Source organism: Mustela erminea, chromosome 13, assembly GCF_009829155.1.
Source record: "Mustela erminea isolate mMusErm1 chromosome 13, mMusErm1.Pri, whole genome shotgun sequence".
Classification (NCBI taxonomy): domain Eukaryota; kingdom Metazoa; phylum Chordata; class Mammalia; order Carnivora; family Mustelidae; genus Mustela; species Mustela erminea.
This window is the reverse complement of record NC_045626.1, coordinates 3,775,662-3,799,135: the sequence shown is the minus strand read 5'-3', so window position 1 is coordinate 3,799,135 and position 23,474 is coordinate 3,775,662. Positions and strand designations below refer to the sequence as shown.

General features: G+C 44.3%; 1 protein-coding gene across 6 annotated transcripts in view; it reads left to right on the top strand.

Annotated features, from left to right (window-relative positions):
- Positions 1–23,474, top strand: part of ZNF407 (zinc finger protein 407) — a 433,426-nt gene that overhangs the window by 372,536 nt on the left and 37,416 nt on the right. Inside the window, exon 9 of one of the 6 annotated variants that reach the window (XM_032309888.1) lies at positions 2,345–2,546. The exons of the other annotated variants lie outside the window; for them this stretch is intronic. Within the exon in view, the coding sequence (XP_032165779.1) occupies positions 2,345–2,361 (17 nt within the window). The 3' untranslated portion in view covers positions 2,362–2,546. Of the gene's footprint in view, positions 1–2,344; positions 2,547–23,474 lie in introns of those variants that run through there. 6 annotated transcript variants of the gene reach the window in all.

Sequence of the window (23,474 nt, the reverse complement as noted above, 5' to 3'; positions counted from 1 at the left end):
GCTGTGAGGTGTGTAAGCCTGATGGTTCACAGACCTGTGCCCCTGGGGCTAATAATACATCATATGTTAATAAAAAAGAATACATTGCGAGTAAATTATCATCTTTTTAATTTTAAAAGTTCCTTTATTAGAGTACTGTTTCTCACCATTTACTTCAGCTTTTGGTCCTTCAATCAGTTGTTTTCCCTGTAGAGTAAATATTTTGGTAGCAGTGGTGTACAGAATTTTTTAATTATATTTTACTTATATTTCATTTTTGTCGGCATGCAGAAGAGCTATTTATTTTGTCTATTTTTCTTATATCAAGCCACTTAACTCTGTCCTGTTAGTTCAGAGCTGATTGTGTGACACATTACAGGTAGTCCCACATATTTTAATGTGCCAGTAATAAGTGGTAGACAGGGAAGTAACCAACTGTAAGGTCTAGCACACAGATGAATGAATGAAATGAAACTCCCCCAGCTCAGGGGCATCAGCTCCATGTATCCCGCCCGGACAGACACACAGTTGGTAATAGACTTATTTTTATTTTTTTAATGTTTTTAAAGATTTTGTTCATTTATTTCACAAAAATCACAAGTAGCCGAAGAGAGGCAGGCAGTGGGGGGTGGGGGTAAGCAGGCTTAGCAGGGAGCCCCATGTGGGGCTCGATCCCAGGACCCTGAGATCATGACCTGAGCCAAAAGCAGAGGCTTAACCCACTGAGCCACCCATGCGCCCATTATTTTTAAATGTAAACACCTCCAGGAGAATTAAACCATGCATTTCTTGTTCAGGGACTTGATTCCTAGCTCAGTGTTGGCATAACTTGAAATGACTTCCGTGAGGGTGACTTAGGGAAGAGAGTAGGAATTCTGTGACAATGGCCCGACGAAAGAATAGCTCGTTGACCCTCACCGTGTTGGGCACTGTGATAAGCTTGTCATGTGCGCAAAACCATCTGATCTTCACGGTAGCTACAGTAGGAGCGTTATTGGCCCCACTTCACAGTACGGCCAGTCCACGCAGAATGTGAAGTCACGCATTCAGGGTACCAGCGGCAGAGCCTGGATTTGAGCTCTGGGGGTTTGAGTGCAGAACCTAGCTCCTAAGCATTCCTGTGTTTCTGACCCCCATATCCAGGAAGGAAGAGGGGAATGAAAGAAGCCAGCCTTAAAGCAGATCTCAAGGCATTTCATAAACTGAGCTTTGTGAAGCGAGTGATCGGTTTTTCAGCGGAGGAGAGCGTGCGCAGCGGGACCCGGCTAGCGTCTGCGAGCCGCTCCCGTTGGTTTGGTGGATGCTGCGCCGGTGTCAGGTGGGCACAGGTGTCAGGTGGTCGCCACCCCTTCAGTGCTTCTGGGGGAGGCAGCCTGGGTGCTGACGGGAGCTTCCCCAGTGGGCGAGTCCGCCACGTGTCCCGTCCCTGTGCGCTGCCGGCGCAGTTTCCGGGCTCCGCTAAGTCCTTCTCCCCCCTCGGCCTCCCTTGCCGGCGGGGTCTTGGGGACTCAGATTCGAAGGTGGACAGCCTCATCCGTGGCTTATTAGCCCACAGTCTAAACCCTCGGGCTTCACCCCTGCCAGGAAGGGCCCTTGCTTTTACAGGGACCTGTGACTTAAAAACAAAAACAATCAAACAAACAAAAAAACTGTGAATTTGGGAGGTGGCTCAGAAGGAAAAAGTGAAACTTCTTATCCAGCTGGAATTATAAACTTGATGCCAATTCTCTTACTTGAAAACAGCTTATTCTGGAGACATGTGGGAATTTGGATAGTGACCAGTGGGGAAGAAGGAGGGACAGTGACCGGGACTGTGACACAGAACTGTAGACCAAAGGTCATTCTCTGTGAAGGGGGCGTCCCCCACACATTTTGCTTACTTGAGATGAGGCAGCCAGAAAGTTCTGTGAGCAATTATCTCTGTCCCCGGGAGAACGGCTTTAAAGGAAAACAGGAGCCCAGACCTCCAGGAGTTCACAGATGAGCAGTTTGGGCAAGAAGCCTTCCTGAAGGCCCCGTGTTTGCACTGGGCCCTTGAGCAAGAGCACCCCCGGCGGGGATCCGCAGTCATATGCACAGGAGGGCAAACTCGGGGGCACAAGGCATGTGCAGTGTGCGGTGTGCTATCGAGGACAGGAGTGACGGGCAAGAGCTTGGCCCGCCTGACATTTTTAAGCAGGAAAGGATGGCAGGAGAGGAAACGGGATCCAGGTAATTGTTGGATAAAAACCGTCTTCTTGGATCTCATTTCCTCCTTCTCTGCACTAATTAATTACAAGTTATAATTCAAGCCTACTTGCTCCTAAACACTTGGAGCCTTGCTTGCATTTTTTTTATCCCTTTCTAATGTAAACCTGTACGTTAGCCTTAATCGGGAGCTGAGGAGTTCATCTGGCCAACTGGTGCAGAAATACAGTAAACTTCAAAGCATATGGAGTGGAAATCCGGACGAAGCCCTGGCGTAGAAAAGACCACGTTACCCGAAACCACTTCGTGACGGTGTTTCCTGGACTCCGGGGGAGGCCCCCTGATCATTGCTGTAGCCGCTTTCTGACCGTGGGCTCCCAGATGGAGGAGAAGCGTGGTCTGACTTCTGAGGCTCTCCACTCACGGTCTGTCCGGGTTTGCCGAGAGAGGGGCAGGGGTGCGCGTCCCCACGGGGCCCTCGATGATGGGCTGCTCGGGTGTGCCGTATTAGAAGGGTCACCCAGAGACTTGCGGGCCCGCGGCAGACCAGAGGAGGCAGACAGCTGGCTGTGGAGACTCTTGCACACCTGGCGAAGCCCCCGCGGGTCCTGTGTCACCAGAATAGGTGGGTCCCTGGGGGACTTTTCTGTCACTTCCAGTGCCTGATGCCCGTAGAAGTGCAAGCCTCATTTCCGTGGTGTCTGTGGTGCCCAGAGGTGTTTGTGTTTTGCATCCCGGCAGTGTGCACAGTTGGGCCTGGCGGGCCCCGCGAGCTGCAGCTCTAGCCCGGTGGAATCAGCCTCCGCCCTTGAACGCCCTGTGCCGAAGGCTGCGGGCGTGGCTGTGGGCGTGCGTTCCTGGGTTCTCTTGATCGGCAGTGTGGTGGGCCCTCAGGGAATGACCCCTGCCCCTCCTGACTCACCCTAGGATGGGGAGGGGGCCCTTTTGCCGCAGACATCTCTGCCCTGTGTATTGGACTAACACACTAAATGGATATTTTACGTAAGGAAAAGTACTCATTTGGATAGCAGATACGTCTTCCATCTATAAAACACTGCTGTTGGGGTGCCTGGGTGGCTCAGTTGGTTGGGTGTAGGTCTCCTGATTTTGGCTCCGATCACGGTCTCAGCTTCCTGAGGTCGAGCACCGCGTCAGGCAGGGCGTGGGGCCTGCTTAGGGTTCTCTCCCTCCCTCCCCTGCCACCGTCGTGTTTTCTCTCCGGAGGGGAGACGGGTGAGCAGGGAACACTTCTGAAACATTGCTCTTTCATGCTGGCACCGAACTGTCCCTTGTCAGGTCTAGCCAATCCTCGTAACCCTAACCAGGAACCTGGCATCCCTGAAGGAAGCTGCACTTTATCCTATGTCATGCCGGGAGCAGAAGACTTGATGGGAATTAAGCACCTGGGAAATGGACGGGGAATTAGTGGGTTAAAATTTGAGTCTCCTGTATTAAGCCACTCCTGGTTTGCACTTGGTTTTCATTTTCGTTATTAGAAATTTTAAATTCATCCAATAATTGACTTGTAACAGTGAAGCAACACACACACACACACACACGCACGCGCGCACACACACACACACACACGCGCGCGCGCGCGCACACACACGCACGCACGCGCACGCACACACACACGCACGCGCGCACACGCACACACACACGCACGCGCGCACACACACACACGCACGCACACGCACACACACACACACACACACACACACTCGTCTCGCAGTCCCCGAATTGCCCTTCACAGCTCGGTCTGCACCACACCTTGCTGCGGGAATGAAAGCACGAGCCCCTCATCTCCGCTTTGGGAAGCGAAGGGAAAGGGTACTGTCCACACATCCCATGACTTGCTTTCTCCCTCTCAGTCGGGAGTTGCAGATCTAATTACTCGTCTGAATAAGCGCACGACGCGTAAGAGCGTGAGCACACCACAGTGTGTTTGACGCTTCCCTGCTACAAGCACGCGCCGGCTTCCTTCGCCGCTACAAACAGGGCTTGGATAAATACTGCTGCACAGGAAAACTTTGCTTACCACAACATGAATCCTAGTGGCAGAGGAAAAGAAGGAAGATGGTAAGAAAATACTGATCCATTTAAACGTTTTACCAAAGAAAACACTTGTAAGCAGCGTGTAATGCATACCTGTTGAAGAAAGAATAAATATTGGATTTTTCTTCTCAGTATTTTCAAATGATCAAGTAGAGTCTACTTAAATGGTACTACCATTTTTATAAACCAAAACTTGCGTCATAATTCCACTTTGAAAGGCTTATAAGAGGAATTATAAATTATGGGGCAAATCTGGTCTATTTGTTTGGAATAATTTCTGTATAAAATTTTGCCCAATGACAAATGGACTTTTTGTGTTTGGGAAGGTTTTTTAATAGCCCAGTAAAATCTACATAAATCTTTATTAAGAAGTGTGGGATTTAAATTCACAGTGTGTCTAAATATTTATTATGTGGTATATTAAAATGCTTTTTTAAACCTTCAGCAAGAAGTTCCCACCTGGCTATTGATACATTTAAACAGTAAAGTTAGTGGCTCCTGCGAATGGCTGGCTGTTGGCTGTGGCGGCCGGGCCCTGGCGCCGGAGACTGTTAGCAGTGCTTCCACGAGTCCTGTCGGTGGCCCCCACTTCATCCCCTCATGACTGAGCCACGATGGACACCGTCAGGCTCTTGGGCCCCATCAGGACAGGCAGGGGAACTAGCAGGCTCTGGGGGAACGTGGTGTGCAAGGCTCCATGATTTATCATGACTTCAATCTCCCGCTGAAGGTGTTTTCCAGTTGTTGTTGTTGTTGTTGTTGTTTTTAAGATTTTATTTATTTGTCAGAGAGAGAGAGGAAAAGAGAGCGAGCACAGGCAGACAGAATGGCAGGCAGAGGCAGAGGGAGAAGCAGGCTCCCTGCTGAGCAAGGAGCCCGATGTGGGACTCAATCCCAGGACGCTGGGATCATGACCTGAGCCGAAGGCAGCTGCCCAACCAACTGAGCCACCCAGGCATCCCGGTGTTTTCCATTTTTAACTGAACTTTACAGAAGGCTCATAGCATTGACTTCCAACAAAACTATTTCTTCCAAATTATTGAAAACCAGAACAAGGTCTGTAATAATGGGAAGGTCGGAAGCAGATGGTCCCCACGACTGCAGCGGAACCTGCATCTCGGTGGAGTTTGTTCTGAAAACCTCTGCAGCTGAACAAGGATGAAGGGAAAAAATCCTAACTTTGTTGTGAATTTGCTGTTTTGCAATTCGTTACAGGAGTGTTAACCTAATTTCATGATAGAAAGGGGTGATATAAATACCTTATTCTGTGAGCAGCTTATTCATTAAAGTAACCTGTTTTCAGTGTAAGTATATGCTAGATTCATCAACTAGCTCCATGGAGAAGTTTTCTTTTTTCTTTTTCTTTTTCTTTTTCTTTTCCAAACTGACCCAGTATCTAATTACAGAAGAGGCCCGTTTCCTCGATGGCTCCCAGAAGGTTCGGGGCGTGGCCTGTGTGTTGGCAGCACTTGACACAGAACCCCTGATTGTGCAGGGGGCAAAGGAGACCCTGCGTGGTGCCCATAGACTTGGAAACTTTTTCCCCTAATGTTTGCTATATTTATTTAGCCTATAATTGAATACACAGTCATTTTTGCTGTGCTGCAGATTGCCTACGTGGGAGTCAGGATGCATATTTAATGCCTGATTTAAAAAGAAAAATAGATGCAGTGACATGTGGGCAATTTTAGGAAAGTGTGTTCCGTGTACATTCAAATAAAGGTTTGGGAGAAACTCGTTTTTCTCTTTCTCAGTGAAGACGTGATGTTCACAGCAGGAATTGTTGTAGATCCATATTTATTAAGTGATGAGTAGTTGTTTTTTTTCCTTTGCACTTTTAATGACAGATTCAAACGGCAGCAGAGAAGAGTATCCCTCCTTACTTTGGAGCACACCCTTCCTTCCCTCTTTTATTCCTCTTGAATACAAAGCCCCAAAAGGCTTTGTCTAAGAGAGAAAAACATGTGGTTTAGTTACTAGAGGAAAGAAAGCCGGCAGAAATGTTCCCTGGACTTTTGCCCATGAAGCAAGGTGAACTTCTGTTTTCACAGAAGGATTCGCATTTAGTGAAATATGCGTTAATTGGAGAGGCCTGGTATCATGCTTCGAGGGAGCGCAATGTCCTCCCTCCGGGTGGCGAGGCAGGAAGGTCCGCGTACGCACGGTCCACTGGCCCTCGCTCACGATCTTCACAGGACCACCTGGGACCCCTAAAAGCTCTGATAAAACTGTTCCTCAAGTGCATATACTCTCCAGAAATAAATTAAGCAATTGTTCTGTGTGCCTTGTACTTTTGTCTGTGTGTTTCCTTGACTTTTGCCTTTTGTAATTGCAGGTAAATGACATCCCGAGCATTAAATCGGCCCGTTTAGGCTCCGGCCGTCAGCATGTGGAGTATCTTGGTTTAGCCAGAGTTCTTGAGATCTGTTCAGTGCTCGACATTTCTGTTGCCAGAAAGACTTCAGATTGCAGGTCAAATTCTACTGAAGCTTTTGTGTTTTCTGAGGAAAAGCCTTGAACTTCATATAACTGTTCCCAGATGAGCGTGGGCTTGTTTGGGTTGCCGGGTCCCCGTGTAGTTACGATGGCACAAGGGAACAGAACAAGCTTGGTGATCAGCGTATTCACCTCGTGTGTCCCCGCCTTCGGGCTTCTGAAGTTTTATGTTTTCTAAAGAAAGTTAGGTACGGTCTTTATTTTCGGATTTAAGGGAATTCAGACAGGAGAGGGTTTGTGTATCAGTCGAGTACCTGGTCACCGACGTGACTTTCTGGGGTTTGGTGCTCCAGATCCTTATTCTCTTCCCGGCTTCTAACGTTCCCAGGTGGCCCCTGCCCTGCTCCCGGTGGCTGGCACTACGCGCCCCCACTTTAATTCCTTCCAGCGGAAGTCATTCCTCCTACCTTCTTGAAGATTAAGCCATCTTCTCGCTTACTTGTCTTTTTATCCTCTTCCAAATAACTCTGAGTTTGCTTTTAATAAAGATACACACAACTGCACATTCTTAACCGAATCAGGGCTTTTCATTCCAGATAAATGATTCCTCTAATCTTGCCACTTATCCTCATAAGTAGTCAGATTCCTTTTCTTTTGGCCATTTTTAAACCATCAACCAAAATAAAATACGTGATAAATGAAGTTTAATGTGTTGAGGGTAAGGGACATGAGTTACTTTGTCTCCATTAATCTTTTCCATCAAGTACTTTTGGTTTTTTTTTTTTAAATCTGAGCTGAAAGTAAAACTTAAAGATAATTTATCTTTAGTGCTGTTTTTTCTTCCTTTGAAAGTTGTAAGAATTAAACAGGTCTGTGCAGATGAGCAGGGAGTCCGTCTGTGGGTGCTGTGCTCCAGCAAAAGTAGCTACTCATACCAGAGAGGTGGAACTTTCCTAGTGACTTAAGAAACACACCTCCTGTTACCTGGTTTCGACAACCGAGACAAATATTCTAAAGTGGAAGCTGATGGAGCCTGAACAGATTAATTGTTTTAGTCAAAACACGAGGTTATCTATTTCCTTCCCTTATAAATTCTGTGAGTGAGCTCATTTGAGAGAGAACGCTAATGCTGTGCTCTCGCGTTTGCTGTTACTCAGAATAATGCGAACGGATACAGCTTCTAGAATATTTCTGCACGATCCGAAGAAATGCTAAAGAATGGACTTTTAAAGTAGAAAACATAAGGCAATAAATATTTCAGCTGAAAAATCAATAAAGAAATGGAGGCAGCAGTTACTAGTAATTCAGTTAAGTCTGTGTCGTGTATAAACCTGCCCTCAGCAGCCCGGTACAGAGGCATCTTACTGGAACGGAGCACTCACCGACTGTTTGAAAACCATGTAATGGGCAAAAAACAATGGAATAGTCCTAGATGCCCAATCTGGTTCTGAATAAATGAGATGGGCTCCAGTTCAGGGAAAGAAAACAACGTAGGCTTGTCTACAGAATTAGATGAAGATAATGGAGAGTTTATATATATATATATATATATATATATATATATATATATATATATATATATTCTTTATTGATCATTCAGAGAACTTCGGGTTTTCTAGGTAGATTGACAGCTGAGTTATTTGCCCATCCCAAGTGACTGACAACAGGTAATGGAAAGGCTTTTACCATGATATAACAGCACAGAATATTTCCTAATTTACTACTGTCGTTCTCATCAAAAGTACCCCTGCAAAAAACACTAGATTTATCACTTCAATTACTGGAATTTCACATTCCGTTTAGGGAGACATGTTTCTGTAATGTGACAGGCTTTACAGATCTTGAACTTCTTCAGACATTACAGCTATCAGAGTGATTGGAGAGAGACATAAATGAAAACAGTTGTTAGAGTTTTATAACTTTTAATGGTGTCTGCCGGCCAGAAATAAAACAGACCATCGACTGATAGTCTCAGCTGACCTGTGTGTATTTTAAAAAGCTTTTTTGTTGTTGTTGTTAATTTAAAAAAAAAAAAAAAAACTTTAATCTAAAAATAGACAGGAACTACATTTAGGCCATCATGATATTGTAATTTTAAGTGGATTTTTTTGGTATTTTGGTTTTCAGTAGTACCCGAAATCTCATATAAGGGCAAAGGTTAGAAGCTATGTTTATGAACATTAAGATGGTGAATTTTTATTGACTTCAGCATACAGAACTAGAGATCTGTTCTGTGAGTCAAAAACTTTTGTCTTTTCCTGGCTCACCTACTTGGTAGCTACAGTCTTTGTTTTCTCATTTCCTTATTTGGGACTAATTTCTAACTTCCCTAAATTAGGTGATTAAAATACATGGTAACAGTTACACGTCATTTTGAACTCAAGCACCATGTAGTTTCAAGTCATTTCAGTGTGAGAATCATTACAACTTTTATTACTACTTCTGTTGTTAACATTACTCCTGCTGTGATAGGACTTAGGATAGGGTATATTTCCAGTGCAAGGTACTAAGGCACTGGTGCCGTATTGAACTGAGTGAACTACCTCGACTCCGACTCCTGTTTGGAACGATTGTTCTTATGTGGCAGGTGAGGTTTAATGGTGTGGGTCAAACTAGTAATGTAGACTACTAACTTCCAACGTGTCCCACCAAAGATAAGGAATTTAGAATAAGGAATACTGGTAATAATTAAGATTCAATCAGAGCTGTTACAATTGTCATTTTCATCCTATGAGTTTTCCCTTGGTCTAGTTACAGTAAAATTACATTGTGGTCTTCTTTTTCTGATTTCTGCCCTACAGTGACATTAGCTTTGTTTCATCCTGGCATCCTTTAGCTAGTGACCCTACTACCAATTTTTCTGTATTTCATCAAAGCACGTCAGAAGAGCTGAAAACAGGAGGGAAGCATGTATTTGTAGCCACTTTTATCACAGTTGCCCTGAAGGCCAAGTAGAAGGATTTTATTGTAGCTTACCCGTTAGTTCGCCCGGTCCCAGCAAAGCAACTTGAACATTCCTACCACCTGGAGACTTGGCCAACTCAGCATAAAACGAAGATATAAAGCTGAGTGTTAGGAAGGACGAGTTCATTTTTTTTTCTTTCCAGAAGTAGTTACAAGGCATATACTGTGCTTAAGGTATGAAAGAGAAAATGTACCATTATATCTGAGATCTTGGTAAATAATATGTAAGTAGCCATTACTGTTACTAATTAAGGACACTGCAGTTTATCAAGTACTTTTCATCTCCAGTACTCACTCAGTTAAGGGGATAGAATCACTTCCCCCAGGTTTTCTAGAACTGCTAGAGGGATACTTTGTAACATTGGAGGAGGTTAATTGCTCAGTTTTTAAGGGTTAATGATTCATATACTATGTGTCAGCTTTAGGGAAGTTTGAACTATTTTTTTCCAATTCCCACATGACTCTCCTTTGCAGAAGGGTTAGACATTCATTTATTTTAGGAAGGGAGGGAAGATGTCAGGACTGACGTTTTCCTTATTCTTTGTGGAGCAGCCACGATGCGAGTCCCATTCAGCAACCGCCCGGTGCCCGCCATTCCTCAAGGTAATTAAGTGGTGATTGACAAAGTCCGGTTGGTTCGTAATCCTTGACTTTTGACGAACTGACCGGTAGCTCCACATCCAGGCTGTCAGCAGACGCTCATGGCTAATCCCCTGAATCTCTCTGCAGTCAGGTCACTGTCCCCTCCCCCACTGCTTGCTCTGGTCCCGGAGGCCACCATCTGTCATCAGTAGCCTCCTCGCCGTTCTTCCTGCTGCCTCCATGCTCTGCGGCGTTCGGTTTTCAGTACTGCTGCCAGGGGAACCCTTCAGAAACAGACTGTCCAGGAGAATGTTCTGTGATGAAGGAAATGTTCTAGCTCTGTGATGTTCAGGGGTCGCCACTCCCCACATGCAGCTGTTGAGTGCTTCATATGGGGCTAGTGCAACCAAGGACCTGAATTCTCAATTTTCTTTCATTTTAGTTAATTTAAATTTTAATTAACATAACCACAAGTGGCTAGTGGCTACCGTATTTGCCAGTGCGGTTCTGAAACCTAAGTCCGTGCCTGTTCTTTGCTGCTCAGAACCCTTCATGGCTTCCATCTCACTCACAGCGAAAGCCAAAATTTTCACACTTGCTAACACAACTCCCAGGCTTCATCTGGATATCTTTTTCCCTTGTGATCCTGCTCCAGCCACACTGGCCTCCTCACTGTTTCCAGACATAATAAGGATGCTCTGACCTCAGGGTCTTTGCACTTACTGTTCTCCTGCAGGCAGCCACGTGGTCTGCCTTTTCTTTTACTTTCAGTCATTGCTCTTGTCAGCTTCTCATCAAGGTCTTTTCTGACTGCCCTATTTAAAACTGAACTTTCCCTGACCCCTCCATCCCCATCATGTTCCACACGATGCCGTTCTCCAAGGTGTTTAATCAGAGACTGGTACATAATACTCCATCAGATCTCTATTCTGTCAGCCAATGTTCTTGGCTTTCAGAATATACGTGAAAGCATCTGTAACACTCTCGCTTTTACTTATTTTAATTTGTACTATTTTTCACTTCTTCTAGAGTAGAAGCCCCATACGGATGGGTTATTCACTGCTGTGTTCCCATGTCCCAGAAAAGTATCTGGCACATCATACGTGTTTAACTCTCTTGATGATTAAATGAACAGGTGAAGGTAATAGCGTTATGAATAATCTAGCAAAGGGTCCACTAAAGCAAAGTGTCCTTGGCTTCAAAGAGAATCGCTGTAAACACAGCTGAGGTGGAGTATTTAATCCGCAGTAGTCCACGATAACTCGAGAAGAAAAATCAAGTGTAGCATTTGAATATAATTAATAAAATGAAGTTAGTAAAGATTTAATTTGGCATCATTAAACATAGCATTAACTTTATGATCAAGGTTCTGTGATAAATGTATGGACCTTATAGTTAGCTTTAAAGGAAATTTCAGTACATTTAAAAAACAAGGAATTAACCAAGTCATATTCTCTGATTGCATTATGGTAAACAGTAAAAGTTAAAGTAGGGAAAACAATCACCTGTAAATACTAAAATAGTCTATAATATGGGAAAAAAGCAAGTAAATTAAGAATATAGTGGCAGACTATTTAAAAAGTAATAATAAATATAATGTCCTTTTAGAACCTATAGAAGTTGACCGGTTGAACTCAGAAATAAATGCAGTCTTAAATGCTTTTATAAATGTTTTCATTTATTCATTGAATTCATTCATTTGTTGAATTTCATTCAAAATGAATTTCCCTATTCATTATTTTCTGTATTTCATTTCATTCACTCGTTCAGAAAGGAAAACTGATTGAGGATAGTCCCAAAATGTCACCAAAAAAAAGGAGTAATAAAGTAACTCAGTCAAAGTAGTAATAAGTGATCTAGAAAACAGAAAAACAAAAATTAATAAGTTCAAGATATTTTGGATAGAAATTAGGCAAGTCTAACAAATGAAAAAAATTTGAAATGAAAAAAAATTTTTTTTAAGATTTTATTTATTTGGCAGACAAATCACAAGTAGGCAGACAGGCAGCAGAGAGAGGAAGGGAAGCAGGCTCCCTGCTGAGCAGAGAGCCTGATGTGGGGCAAGATCTCAGGACCCTGAGATGGGGAACTGAGCTGAAGGCAGAGGCTTTAATCCACTGAGCTGCCCAGGTGCCCCTGAAATGAAAAAACTTATTATAACAATTGATCAAAAGACAATGCTGCAAATAAAATAAGCTGTATAATGATGTAAGGTTGACAAGTTTTAAAAATGTCAGCAGATGGTGCAAGAATAAATTGAGACCTTTTTCTTTTTTTAATGTTCTAGAAAGTTTTATGACATGGGACTGCAGGTTTTGCAAGTCTGAAAACTTCAGGAGTACACTTACTGAGCCCACAGTCTTCTACAAAACACTTATATAATATTTCTGAACACCCTCCGTCCCTTCTCACTTCCCGGTCTCGGAAGCCTCTCTTGGAATAAGACATAAGGTCTTCAATAAAACATACTAAGTAGAATGATCTGTCCGTGCACATTTACAAGTCTGTAGTGTGTTAAGAAAAATCCCTCAATTACATCAGGAGGCTAAAGAAGAAAGTCAAATGATCATCTTAAAGACCAAAAGGATGAGGGCACCTGGGTGGCTCCGTGGGTTAAGCCTCTGCCTTCGGCTCAGTTCATGATCCCAGGGTCTTGGGACCGAGCCCTGCCTGCATGGAGCTCTCTGCTCAGTGGGGAGCCTGCTTCCTCCTCTCTCTCTGCCTGCCTCTCTGCCTACTTGTGATCTCTGTCAAATAAATAAATAAAATCTTTAAAAAAAAAAAGACTAAAAGGATAAAAGAGGCATTCAATATAAAACCATTTTGTAATGAATAGAAACTGAGCAAAACGAATAGATGGTGTTCGCATATTTTCCTTATCCAGTAAAAAATTTGAGGTAGCTTACACAAAATATATAAATGGTACAAAATACTTAAAATCTTAAAAATATAAAATAAAGGTGAAAGTTTTGTAAAGATAAGGAGCCTGCCAGGGATGAGAAACTGAGTTCCTCACACATAGGACAGACTACCAGCATCTCTCAGAGCTGTATGGTGCGAAACCTTTTCCTCGAAATCAAGGGCTGAATGAGACTGCATGTGAGAACTGTTACTGTTTTAAATAGCTCTGAAAGTTCTGTTAATAAAAAATAAAATTAAAACCAAAGTAAATAGGTATAGAAAGAGGAGAGTTACTGTTTTGCTCATAAATTGTTCTCTGCCTAGGAAGTTGTGTGAGAATTTTTTAAGATTTTACTTATTTGTTGGCAAAAATCAAACTTATTTGTAGGCAGAGAGAGAGGGGGAAGTACGCTCCTTGCTGAGCAGAGAGCCCGATGTGGGGCTCAATCCCAGGACCATGGGATCATGACCCGAGCCAAAGGCAGAGGCTTTAACCCTCTGAGCCACCCAGGCACCCCGAAAATTTTAAAACTATGAAATTAATGGTTCGGTAAAATGGCCGAATACAAGAATAACATACAAAAATGAAGGACCTTCCTATACCGTAGCTGCAACCAATTAGGAAAATACTAGAGGGATAATCCCATTTACAGTTTTGACAACAACAAAATCAAGAACAATGTTCATGCCCATTTCAAGAAGTTAATTTCTGTATTTGAAAAAAACAGGTTTTTTGATAAGTATAGAAGGTGAATTAGTGGAATGTTTAGTATTTTCACAATGGGAAGACAAGCATTCTTCCTCTCTAATTTGTAGTTGTAATTCTGATAAACCCTGAGCAGAAAAACTAGAGTTATAAGATTTACAAAGTTACAATAATGAAAACATGCGCCATGGATGGAGCTAGCAGTCCACAGAACTGTCGTTTCTACGTGTTCCTGTGTCTCAGACAGAGCCCAGAGCACGGACGTAATTCATCGCATTTAATCCTTGTTCCAGCTGCAGGAAGTGGATTCCCTCTTTCCCTCCTAAGATGAGAAAACCCATCTTGCCTGAGATCTACTAAATGGCAAAACCAGGACCCAAAGTGAAATACGTCGGATTTCAGAGCTCTGAGAAGATGTTAGCAAGAAATCAAATAAGTTAACACCAGTGTATTAGATGTAATTAGTTAACATATATGTGTGTATGTATATGAATGTGCGTATTCTTTGAGAGGACTCACAAACCAACAGAGAAGGGATATGTCGTTTAATATTTAATAAATCATGTGAGATTTAGGGTAGCCGGTAATCAGCTTTTAGAGTTTGATTGGACACAGTTCCCAAAAATAAGTGTTAATGCATTTAAAGAGTTAAATACAAAAATAAAGTATAATAGTTTACAGAAATAGAATTGAACATGTATCAAAATCCTGATGAGAAAACTTTCCCAGAATTTTAACAAATCAAAGAAACAACAGAGGAACAGATTGATAGTTTTAGCTATATGATAAACTAAATTTTGTATGTCCAGAGTTCCCAGAATAAAAAGGCAACTAGAAGACAAAGAAAGGATCTTTCATCAAATAACACATTAACATTCTGTATCTTTTTATATAAAGAGCTCATGCAAATCAACAGGGAAAGCACTGCAGACAATAAATAGGTAGGTTAGAAAGATGACAGAGCAGTCATCAAACAGAAAATACTACTTCTAAAAAAACATCTGGAGAGGTTTTCGTCGTCCTAGTAATTCAACAAACATAAACTTTGTTTTTAAACAAAAACAGCAATTATATACTTTCTATCAAATTAGCAAAAGAAAAAAAGAGTTTGAAGTAATGTGCATCTCTTGTAGCTAATAGTTTTCTTGGCTTTGACTTTTTGGGAAATAGCTTGATGATGTGAAACAAGGGCCTCAAAAATTGTCCGCATCCTTTGAGAAAGAGAGAGGGGAAGAGAGCGAGCTGCCTGCTTAGGCCGCGCTGTCTAGGAATGGTAACCTGGGGGTCGTGGTGGGGAGAAGGGTGTGTGAACTTGGCAGTGACGTTGGGTAGCACGCAGCCCTAGCGAGGGGCATGGAGCGGTTGGGAGTACTGCCCAGGGTTTAAGTTCTGCAGGTGCCTTTTAGTAGCTGCGTGGCATGCGGCAAGAGACCGCCCTCCAGACGTGGGTTTCCGCGTCTGTCAGGTGGCGCTGATACTAGGATACGCGGCCTGAGAGGTTCGGAGGGAACTAGCTTGTGTGAAAGTCACCACTTAGCATATGTCACCTGCTAAGCCTTGAGTTATTAACCCTTGGTCTGCTGTCATTAATGATAACAATGAACAGATATTAATTAATTATTATGATTAACAGATAGGAATTCTCATTTTAATTATAATTAATAAAACATAATTAATAATGTATTATCTATAAGTAGAATGAATAATTAATAGTAGCAAATTTTTGTAACCGCTTGTCTCAGTAACCGAGGGAATCCAGCGGCCAAGGAAAGCAACTGAAGTCTCGGGCTCCAGCTCATGGAGCTGCCTCGGGTTTCAGTGCTCACAGCCGACCGCCTGCCGCACACCCTTGCTCCCAGGACAGCCAGAGGCCGACTTCCTGAGGCTACTATCACTTGTAGTTTGAGAGCTTTGTGGGAGGGGGAAGGCTGCAAGGTGCTCACAGCCGTGGGGTCCCAACTGGGCCACGTGCAGCGCTCTGGCTGTGGGGGCGCCCCCACCCCCACCGGGATACAAGTTGCGGTGGGGGCCGGTGGAGTAATTCCCCCCTGAACTAGAACCTGCGTTCGAATGGGAAGCTCTCTGTTGGGTCACCCCCATACGCTCGTTTCGGGTACTGTTGGAGTTGAAACAGTTCCAAGTCAGTTCTCATTGTGGTACTGGTTTTGTTTTTGTTTTTGTTTTAAAAGATTTTGTTTATTTATTTGACACAGAGAGAGAGAGATCACAAGTAGGCAGAGAGGCAGGCAGAGAGAGAGAGGGGGAAACAGACTCCCCGCTCAGCAGAGAGCCCGATGCGGGGCTCCATCCCAGGACCCTGAGATCATGACCTGAGCTGAAGGCAGAGGCTTAACCCACTGAGCCACCCAGGTGCCCCATGGTACTGGTTTTTTGTTGCTCGGTTTTGGTCGGTCCGCAGCAGACCGTCTATCTGGAAAGCACTGTGCTAAATTATTGTTTGGTTACAGATGTCTGAGTTTGGGGAAGAAAATAAAAGAAAAGGGGGTGGGTAGGAATCTCAAACCTTCCCCCCAGAATTCATTGTCTAACCTGGAAGCAAAAGACGGTTACCCAAATGCCAAATGCGGTCCATCGTACATCAGGAGGTGGGAATTCAGGATTCCGTTTGATAGCAAGGTTTTGTTTGTGAACTTAGTGAGAATGTTACCTCAAAGAAGTGAAGCCACATGGAGAGTTTTTATATTTAAATTGAGTTTCCAAGAACTCCTGTTTGCATCCCCACTGGTTTCTCTGGTTTCGGGGTGGCCTGGAAGCTCAGCGCGCTGGTGGGCGAGCCCCGGAGCAGTCCTGGCCAGGAGGAATTCAATTAGGGCTGATTAACATACTCGAAAGTAAAATCCCTCTATCCTCTGTGTCTTTTGATTAATTCGTCATATACTTTTATCCTTTAATCGTACCACACAGAAGACGTACTTACCGTTTCCCTGGTAAGTCGCGGTGGTGAAATAGCGCGTGTGGAAGTCCAGGGTGCCGCCTCCGAGTGAGCCGGCCCTTTCCGCGACCTGGTAGCCACGTTCGTTTTCACATGGGCCGTCGTATTCTCATTTTACTTTTTATTAAACATTCAGACTGGTAGTTCTGAAGATTTCATTTAAAGGGTGATAAATTTAAAATTCCATGTAAATGGTGTCTATTTTTAAAGGAATTATCTCAAAATAATTTCATCTCATAGGCATGTACTGTGGCAGATGTTTGCAAATCTTGGTATAAAACTGATTGAAATATTTTAAGAAAACTGAAATAATGTCAGTGGTAAAATTTATTTTACCAAGTGCAGATGTAAGACATCAAGTTCTCAGACTGATGGCAGAATTAACAAAAAACACCATCTGGTTCAATAATTATCTGAAAATACCCATATTCTTGGATATGTTTAATACCACTTAGTCCCCAGCTTTATTTTATCTGGGTTTGCACACCAACGAGACTAGGTTGTACAAAACGAAGACTATTTCCATCTGATCATTTTAAAAAATGTGTGTTTGCATGAATAATGAATCTTTGAATTGTTACTAAACAAGCAAATTATTTGCGTGTGTGTCACATCGGTTATCAAGTTTGCACATGTGACAGCTTCAACAGCCGTCACGTAAAATGCAGAGAGCTTGTAACCATATGTTTTTGCTTGACAAAAAGCTAAAACTCAAGATCAATTTTCAATATGGGATGCACAAATTAACACTTTAAAATGCACCACAATATGTACAGCTTGGCAAAATTTGCAGAAATAGCACGTTTCTAGATATTAACTGATATCTTTGGATTCGACCTTAAGGTATTCAATCATTTTGATTAAAAGACTGATTTCTCATAAAACCACAGTCTGTTGGAGGCGCAAAGCCAATGACATTTGAGCATTCATATATTTTCATAAACTTTGAACAATGTCAGTGAGACACCTCTTCAATCTTGGCCACACAACAGCAGGGCGTTCAATCTTTCTTTAGCTTAAGACAGAAAATTTGAATATCAGCACAGGGTTATAAATGTGGCAGTTCACGTGGTGCGTTCCATGTCGATTTTTAAGGAGCAGATCCGTGCGATGTAGAGAGCATTTCACATCGCGCTCTTGACCAGCATGTGCCCTCTCCCTGCCCCTTCGCCCCCCCCTCCCTAACCCCCCCCACCACAGCTGGGGCAGGGGTTCTGGCTCTGGTTTTGTAGAACGGTTCTCGTGAAGATTTTCTCGGGGGTGGGGGCGAGGGGTATGCAGCTGCTTCTCATGCCGGCGGCTGCCGGGGGTAGTCAGTGTGCCCTGGTGCAGTGCATGCCCCGACTGTTCTTGAGCAACTTCTCCGTCTTTCGAACATAATAATTAGTCATTATGCTGCCAAGTGTACCTGAACCCCTTTGGCCTCCCAAATGAGGTCTTCGCAGAAATTGGACGTTCTTCAAATACTTGCTTTTTTAATTGTGCTGTTCCATGCGGAGTGACTGTCGTGTGTGGTAGGTGAGATGTGTCAGGTTTTCAGCTTGTTGTGAGTAACACAGTGTTAAGTGTATTAACGTCTACCACAAATAACACGTCTCTCTCTTCAGAGTGTGGTCTAGCTAGCAGCTTGGGCAAAACCAGATGAGCCGTGAGGGGAAGAGGAACAGTTCTGTCTTGCCCAAACAGAAAAAACGACAACATTCTGCTAAGAGACAAGGAAGGCACATTTTCGTATGTTGTATTACACGACAGATGTCTGGAATTTTTTTTACCCAAAAATCCCTTCAGTTGTCCTCGATGTTCACATTGAGCGCACCCCCTAGTATCAGATGGAAAGCATTGTTAGTGTTTGTCCACGAGGGTATGAGAATATGGAAGTCCGTTTCAGTTGCCATAATCCCTCAGAATTACCGCTTTATAACCACATCTCGGAGTCCCTAGTGCAAGGAGTCCGAGTGTGTGTGTTCCGGATCATCGACACACACCACACCCCTCTGATGGAGAACAAACGAAGGTCCTGCGTCGGTAAAGGTACACTTTGTCCGTAATGCCACGTCGGGAGAGGCGGTTAGGAAGTGTGATCGTGATCGTGATCGTGATCGCAGTAGAACTTGGACCTGAGACAAAGGCATAGCCCGAGGGAGCGGCGGCTCTTCTGGATGGGCGTCGCATGGTTCCAGAACTCGCCGACATGGGTATTTTACAGCTAAGCAGTTCTCACAAACGCATTGAAAGTGGAGTTCGAGCCGTGGCGGTGTTGATCCAGCTGCTGCGTCTGGTCTGGGACTGGGTGTTGGCAGATCTGACATGCTTGGCCACACCATTCCTGTCCAGCAGATCTGTGGGCCGTGGACCGTGCTCAGGGTGCTTTGCCTCCTTGGTGGCCCTGGCCTCTCCACAGAGCATCTCCTGGGCACCGGGCCCTGCGCTGTGCTCAGACCTACCTCAGGAAAGGCTGACGGCCCTGCCCTCCCAAAGTTTGCATTCCAGATCTAAGTGAGCATAAGGCAGTGACAGCTCATGAGAAAACAGTTCGTGCCCCGTGATGGAGAGTTTCAGACTCTTGCATAGGACTGGGGACTGCGCTGCCTTCCATGGGGAAGCCATCTCTCAAGAAGAGGAGAAACTCACTCTTCCCGGAGGCGAGGGCTCGAACATGTCCCAGGCCCTCCAAGGAGGAGAGCAGGCGTCACCGAGAGACCAGCATGGTGGGGTGGGACAGAGGGCAGGGCTTAAGAGGAGGCCAGGTATGCCAAGGAACACCTGTGGATTTTTTTTTTTTTAAGATTTTATTTATTTATTTGACAGAGAGAGATCACAAGTAGGCGGAGAGGCAGGCAGAGAGAGGAGGGAAGCTGGCTCCCCGCTGAGCAGAGAGCCCGATGTGGGGCTCCATCCCAGGACCCTGAGATCATGACCTGAGCCGAAGGCAGATGCTGTAACCCACTGAGCCACCCAGGCACCCCCACCTGTGGATTTTTATCCAGGGAACTCCAGGATCAAATTTCAATCTAAGAATTTATTTTTTTTTCCTTTGTGGAGGGTAAATGGAGGGATGGGGCAGAAATAGGGAATCGTTAGGCAACAGTCTGCACTGAGGTTTTAACCATGGAAACAGGGTTGGTGGACTTGCTGGCCGATTACATAGGGGAGGTGGGGCAGGACCAAGGGTGAAGGGTGACCTTCAGGTTTACAGCTTGAGCAAGATCCATTGACTTCTCTGATTCAGAGCAGACTGCCGATGTAGGAGGAGTTTACGTTGGGATGGGGTATGAGGAGAAAAGAAGAGGGCGCAAGGTGGAACCGTGAGGAAACATGAGGTTCAAGGTCATCAAAAGCCAGAGAGCCAGCCCTGGAGGTCAAACACTGGGCAGTGGCCAGGAAGAAAACAGACAAGAAAAGAAGTCAAGAAAACAGTGGAAGAATTAAAATAAGAGTCTCATGCTCTACCGACTGAGCTAGCCGGGCAGTTGGAAGAATTAAAATAAAATAAAAGAAAACAGTGGAAGAAAGATATAGTCAGCTGTATCTACTGCTTATAAGATATGGAGAAGAAAATCCTTGGCGTGGCCTGTCTTGGAACGCCGTTCACACCTCAGGGCTGTGCAGCCCTTCCCAGCATGCGCACACAATTCCGGAGGCCGGGAGTCTGAGAGCAAAGGACCGGCGGGCTGTTTGTCCTCGGCTTGCACGCCTGTGTCCGAACCTCTCCTCCTCCACCCCTTCTTGTAAGGCCACTTAAAGGGTCAGACTGGATTTGCTCCCCAACCAGTGACCTCAATGCACCTTAATTACCTCTTCAAAGGCCCCGTCTCCAAATGCAGTCATGTTTGAGGTCCCAGGGGTTAGGATTTCTACGTAGGCATTCAGCCCAGAAGAGGCCCAAAATACGCATTTTTATCATATGCCCCTCAATGACTCTGATGCCACTGGACTACTAACCCCACTTTAAGAAACATTGAAGTGTAATTCCCCAGCACCCTGGAAACTGGAGACTGGGTGCAGCCAATAGGCTCTGGTCCCTGACAGGAGATCTTCTGACAGGAGAGCGTGGCATCTCAGGAAACGTTCCCCCACGTGCCTCTGAGACTTTGTGTGTACGTGTCCAACGCTCACACTGTTGAGTCCCCTCCGTCTCCCAAAGTGGTGAAGTGGAGGGCGGTGGCCTGCGAGCCTAGATCGGATGCCCCGTGAACAGCCCTGTGTTGGACTCCACGCATGTATCCGACCTGGGGTTTTGCCACAACAGCCGAAGTCTGTATCAGAAAACAAGTAGGAGCGCCTGGGTGGCTCTGTCCGTTGAGCGTCCAGCTCTTGGTTTCAGCTCAGGTCATGAACTCAGGGGTCCTGAGATCGAGCGCCCTGTCGGGAGGCTGCTTGAGGATTCTCTCTCTCCGCCTCTCCCTCCACTCAGGCACGTGCATGTGTGTGCGCTCTCTCTCTGTCTTTCTCAAATAAATCTTTAAAAGAAAGAAAGAAAGAAAATTAAAGTGCATCAGGTAAATATTTTAAAAAAGAAAAGAAAAGAAGTGTGTCAGTTGGTCTGTGCACTGCTGTGTTTTCTGGTCCTTCATTGCAGGCACGAATAAAGTAGCACCGCTGGCGTCTCAAATACCAGAATTAAAACAGACCCTTTTTATCTAAGTGCACATAATATCGGCAGCCTTTTAGTTTCATTCATAGGCTCCATCACTGAAATTTCATTCTTGCCATGTTCTGGTTTGCTCCTTTGTGCCTACATGTGCGCACGTAGTGGATGAAGCAGAGAAAAGTTCACGAGGCATTTCCACTAAACTGCTGCCCTTCAGAAACGGAAGTTGGAAAGCCTGTGTTCCATCTCAAGCACTATTTATTGTGAATGTTTTATATAGCCCAGCTAACTTCTCATTGAGCAAGCCTCAGAGCAGTTGGCATGGGTTGGCTGCAGAGGGCAAAAGGTATCAATACCCGTATCATGCATGGACCCGCTCCCTCCCCACAGCAGCTGCTGGGAGCCTGTGAGCATTCGTCAGAGCAGACGGGGTGTCCCTTCTCACAGCTCAGAGTTTATGCTGCACTGAGATCAGCGGGCCAGGGAAACGGGCCTACCATGCTATTCAAGGTGGTGTGTGTGGGAGCGCGTGCAAGAGCAAACATGCGTGTTTCTCCTTCAGTTCTTCGGTGTCTCCTGTATGTGTGTTTCTGTGATCTGTTACTCCTTCGTGCAGACTATCGTCACTAGCATATGGTGAAAAAATGTCATAGAGCTGCAATTACAGTAAGAAGAGATAACTCTAAACTCAAAGTACACAATAGAACTAAAAGTTAGGATGAAATTAGTTTTTTTAACTTTATTTTTTCAGTGTTCCAACATTCATTATTTATGCACCACACCCAGTGCTCTGTGCAATTCGTGCCCTCCATAATGCCCACCACCAGGCTCACCCAACCTCCCACCCGCCTCCCCTCCAAAACCCCCACTTTGTTTCTCAGAGTCCATAGTCTCTCATGGTTCGTCTCCCTCCGATTTCCCCCAACTCCCTTCTCCTCTCCATCTCCCCATGTCCTCCATGTTATTCCTTATGCTCCACAAGTAAGTGAAACTATATGATAATTGAGTCTCTCTGCTTGACTTATTTCACTCAGCATAATCTCCTCCAGTCCCGCCCATATTGATAAAAAAGTTGGGTATTCATCCTTTCTGATAGAGGCATAATACTCCATAGTGTATATGGACCACATCTTCTTTATCCATTTGTCTGATGAAGGGCATCTTGGTTCTTTCCACAGTTTGACAACTGTGGCCATTGCTGCTATGAATATTGGGGTATGTGTGGCCCTTCTTTTCACTACATCAGCATCTTTGGGGTAAATACCCAGTAGTGCAATTGCAGGGTCATAGGGAAGCTCTGTTTTTAATTTCTTAAGGAATCTCCACACTGTTTTCCAAAGCGGCTCTACCACTGTGCATTCCCACCAACAGTGTAAGAGGGTTCCCCTTTCTCCACAGCCTCTCCAACACTTGTTGTTTCTTGTCTTGTTAATTTTGGCCACTCTAACTGGTGGAAGGTGGTATCTCAATGTGGTTTTGATTTGAATCTCCCTGAGGGCTAATGATGATGAACATTTTTTCATGTGTCTGTTAGCCATTTGTATGTCTTCTTTGGAGAATTATCTGTTCATGTCTTCTGCCCATTTTTTGATGTGATTATCTGTTTTTTGCGTATTGAGTTTGAGGAGTTCTTCACAGATCTTGGACATCAGCCCTTTGTCTGTGGTGTCATTTGTAAATCTCTTCTCTCATTCTGCGGGTCACCTGTTTGTTTTGTTGACTATTTCCTTTGCTGTGCAGAAGAACTGCCGATGAATTGTTGCCAAAAAGGCTTATTTAAGAAACAACATTATGTGGGTGAGGTCCATCAAGAGGGTAAAATTTTAAAAATACATGTAAGAAAAGTTAATAATAAAAATAAAAATCCATCTAAGAATCATAGTGTTAAGTGTAAATAAATGATAACAAGGAAAAATTGAAAGTGTTCCTATAAAATAGATATGTCAGATTATGGGATATGTAAAACAAGTGTTTCTAGGAGAAAAGTTCATTCTGAAAATCACATGACCTTTTGGGGGTTGGTCAAAGACTATTAAAAGAAAAGTGGTCTTGAAGAAAATGGTGTGAACATGATTATGCCAGGTTCATTAGTATACCTGAACTGTGAATTTTCAAGTTGG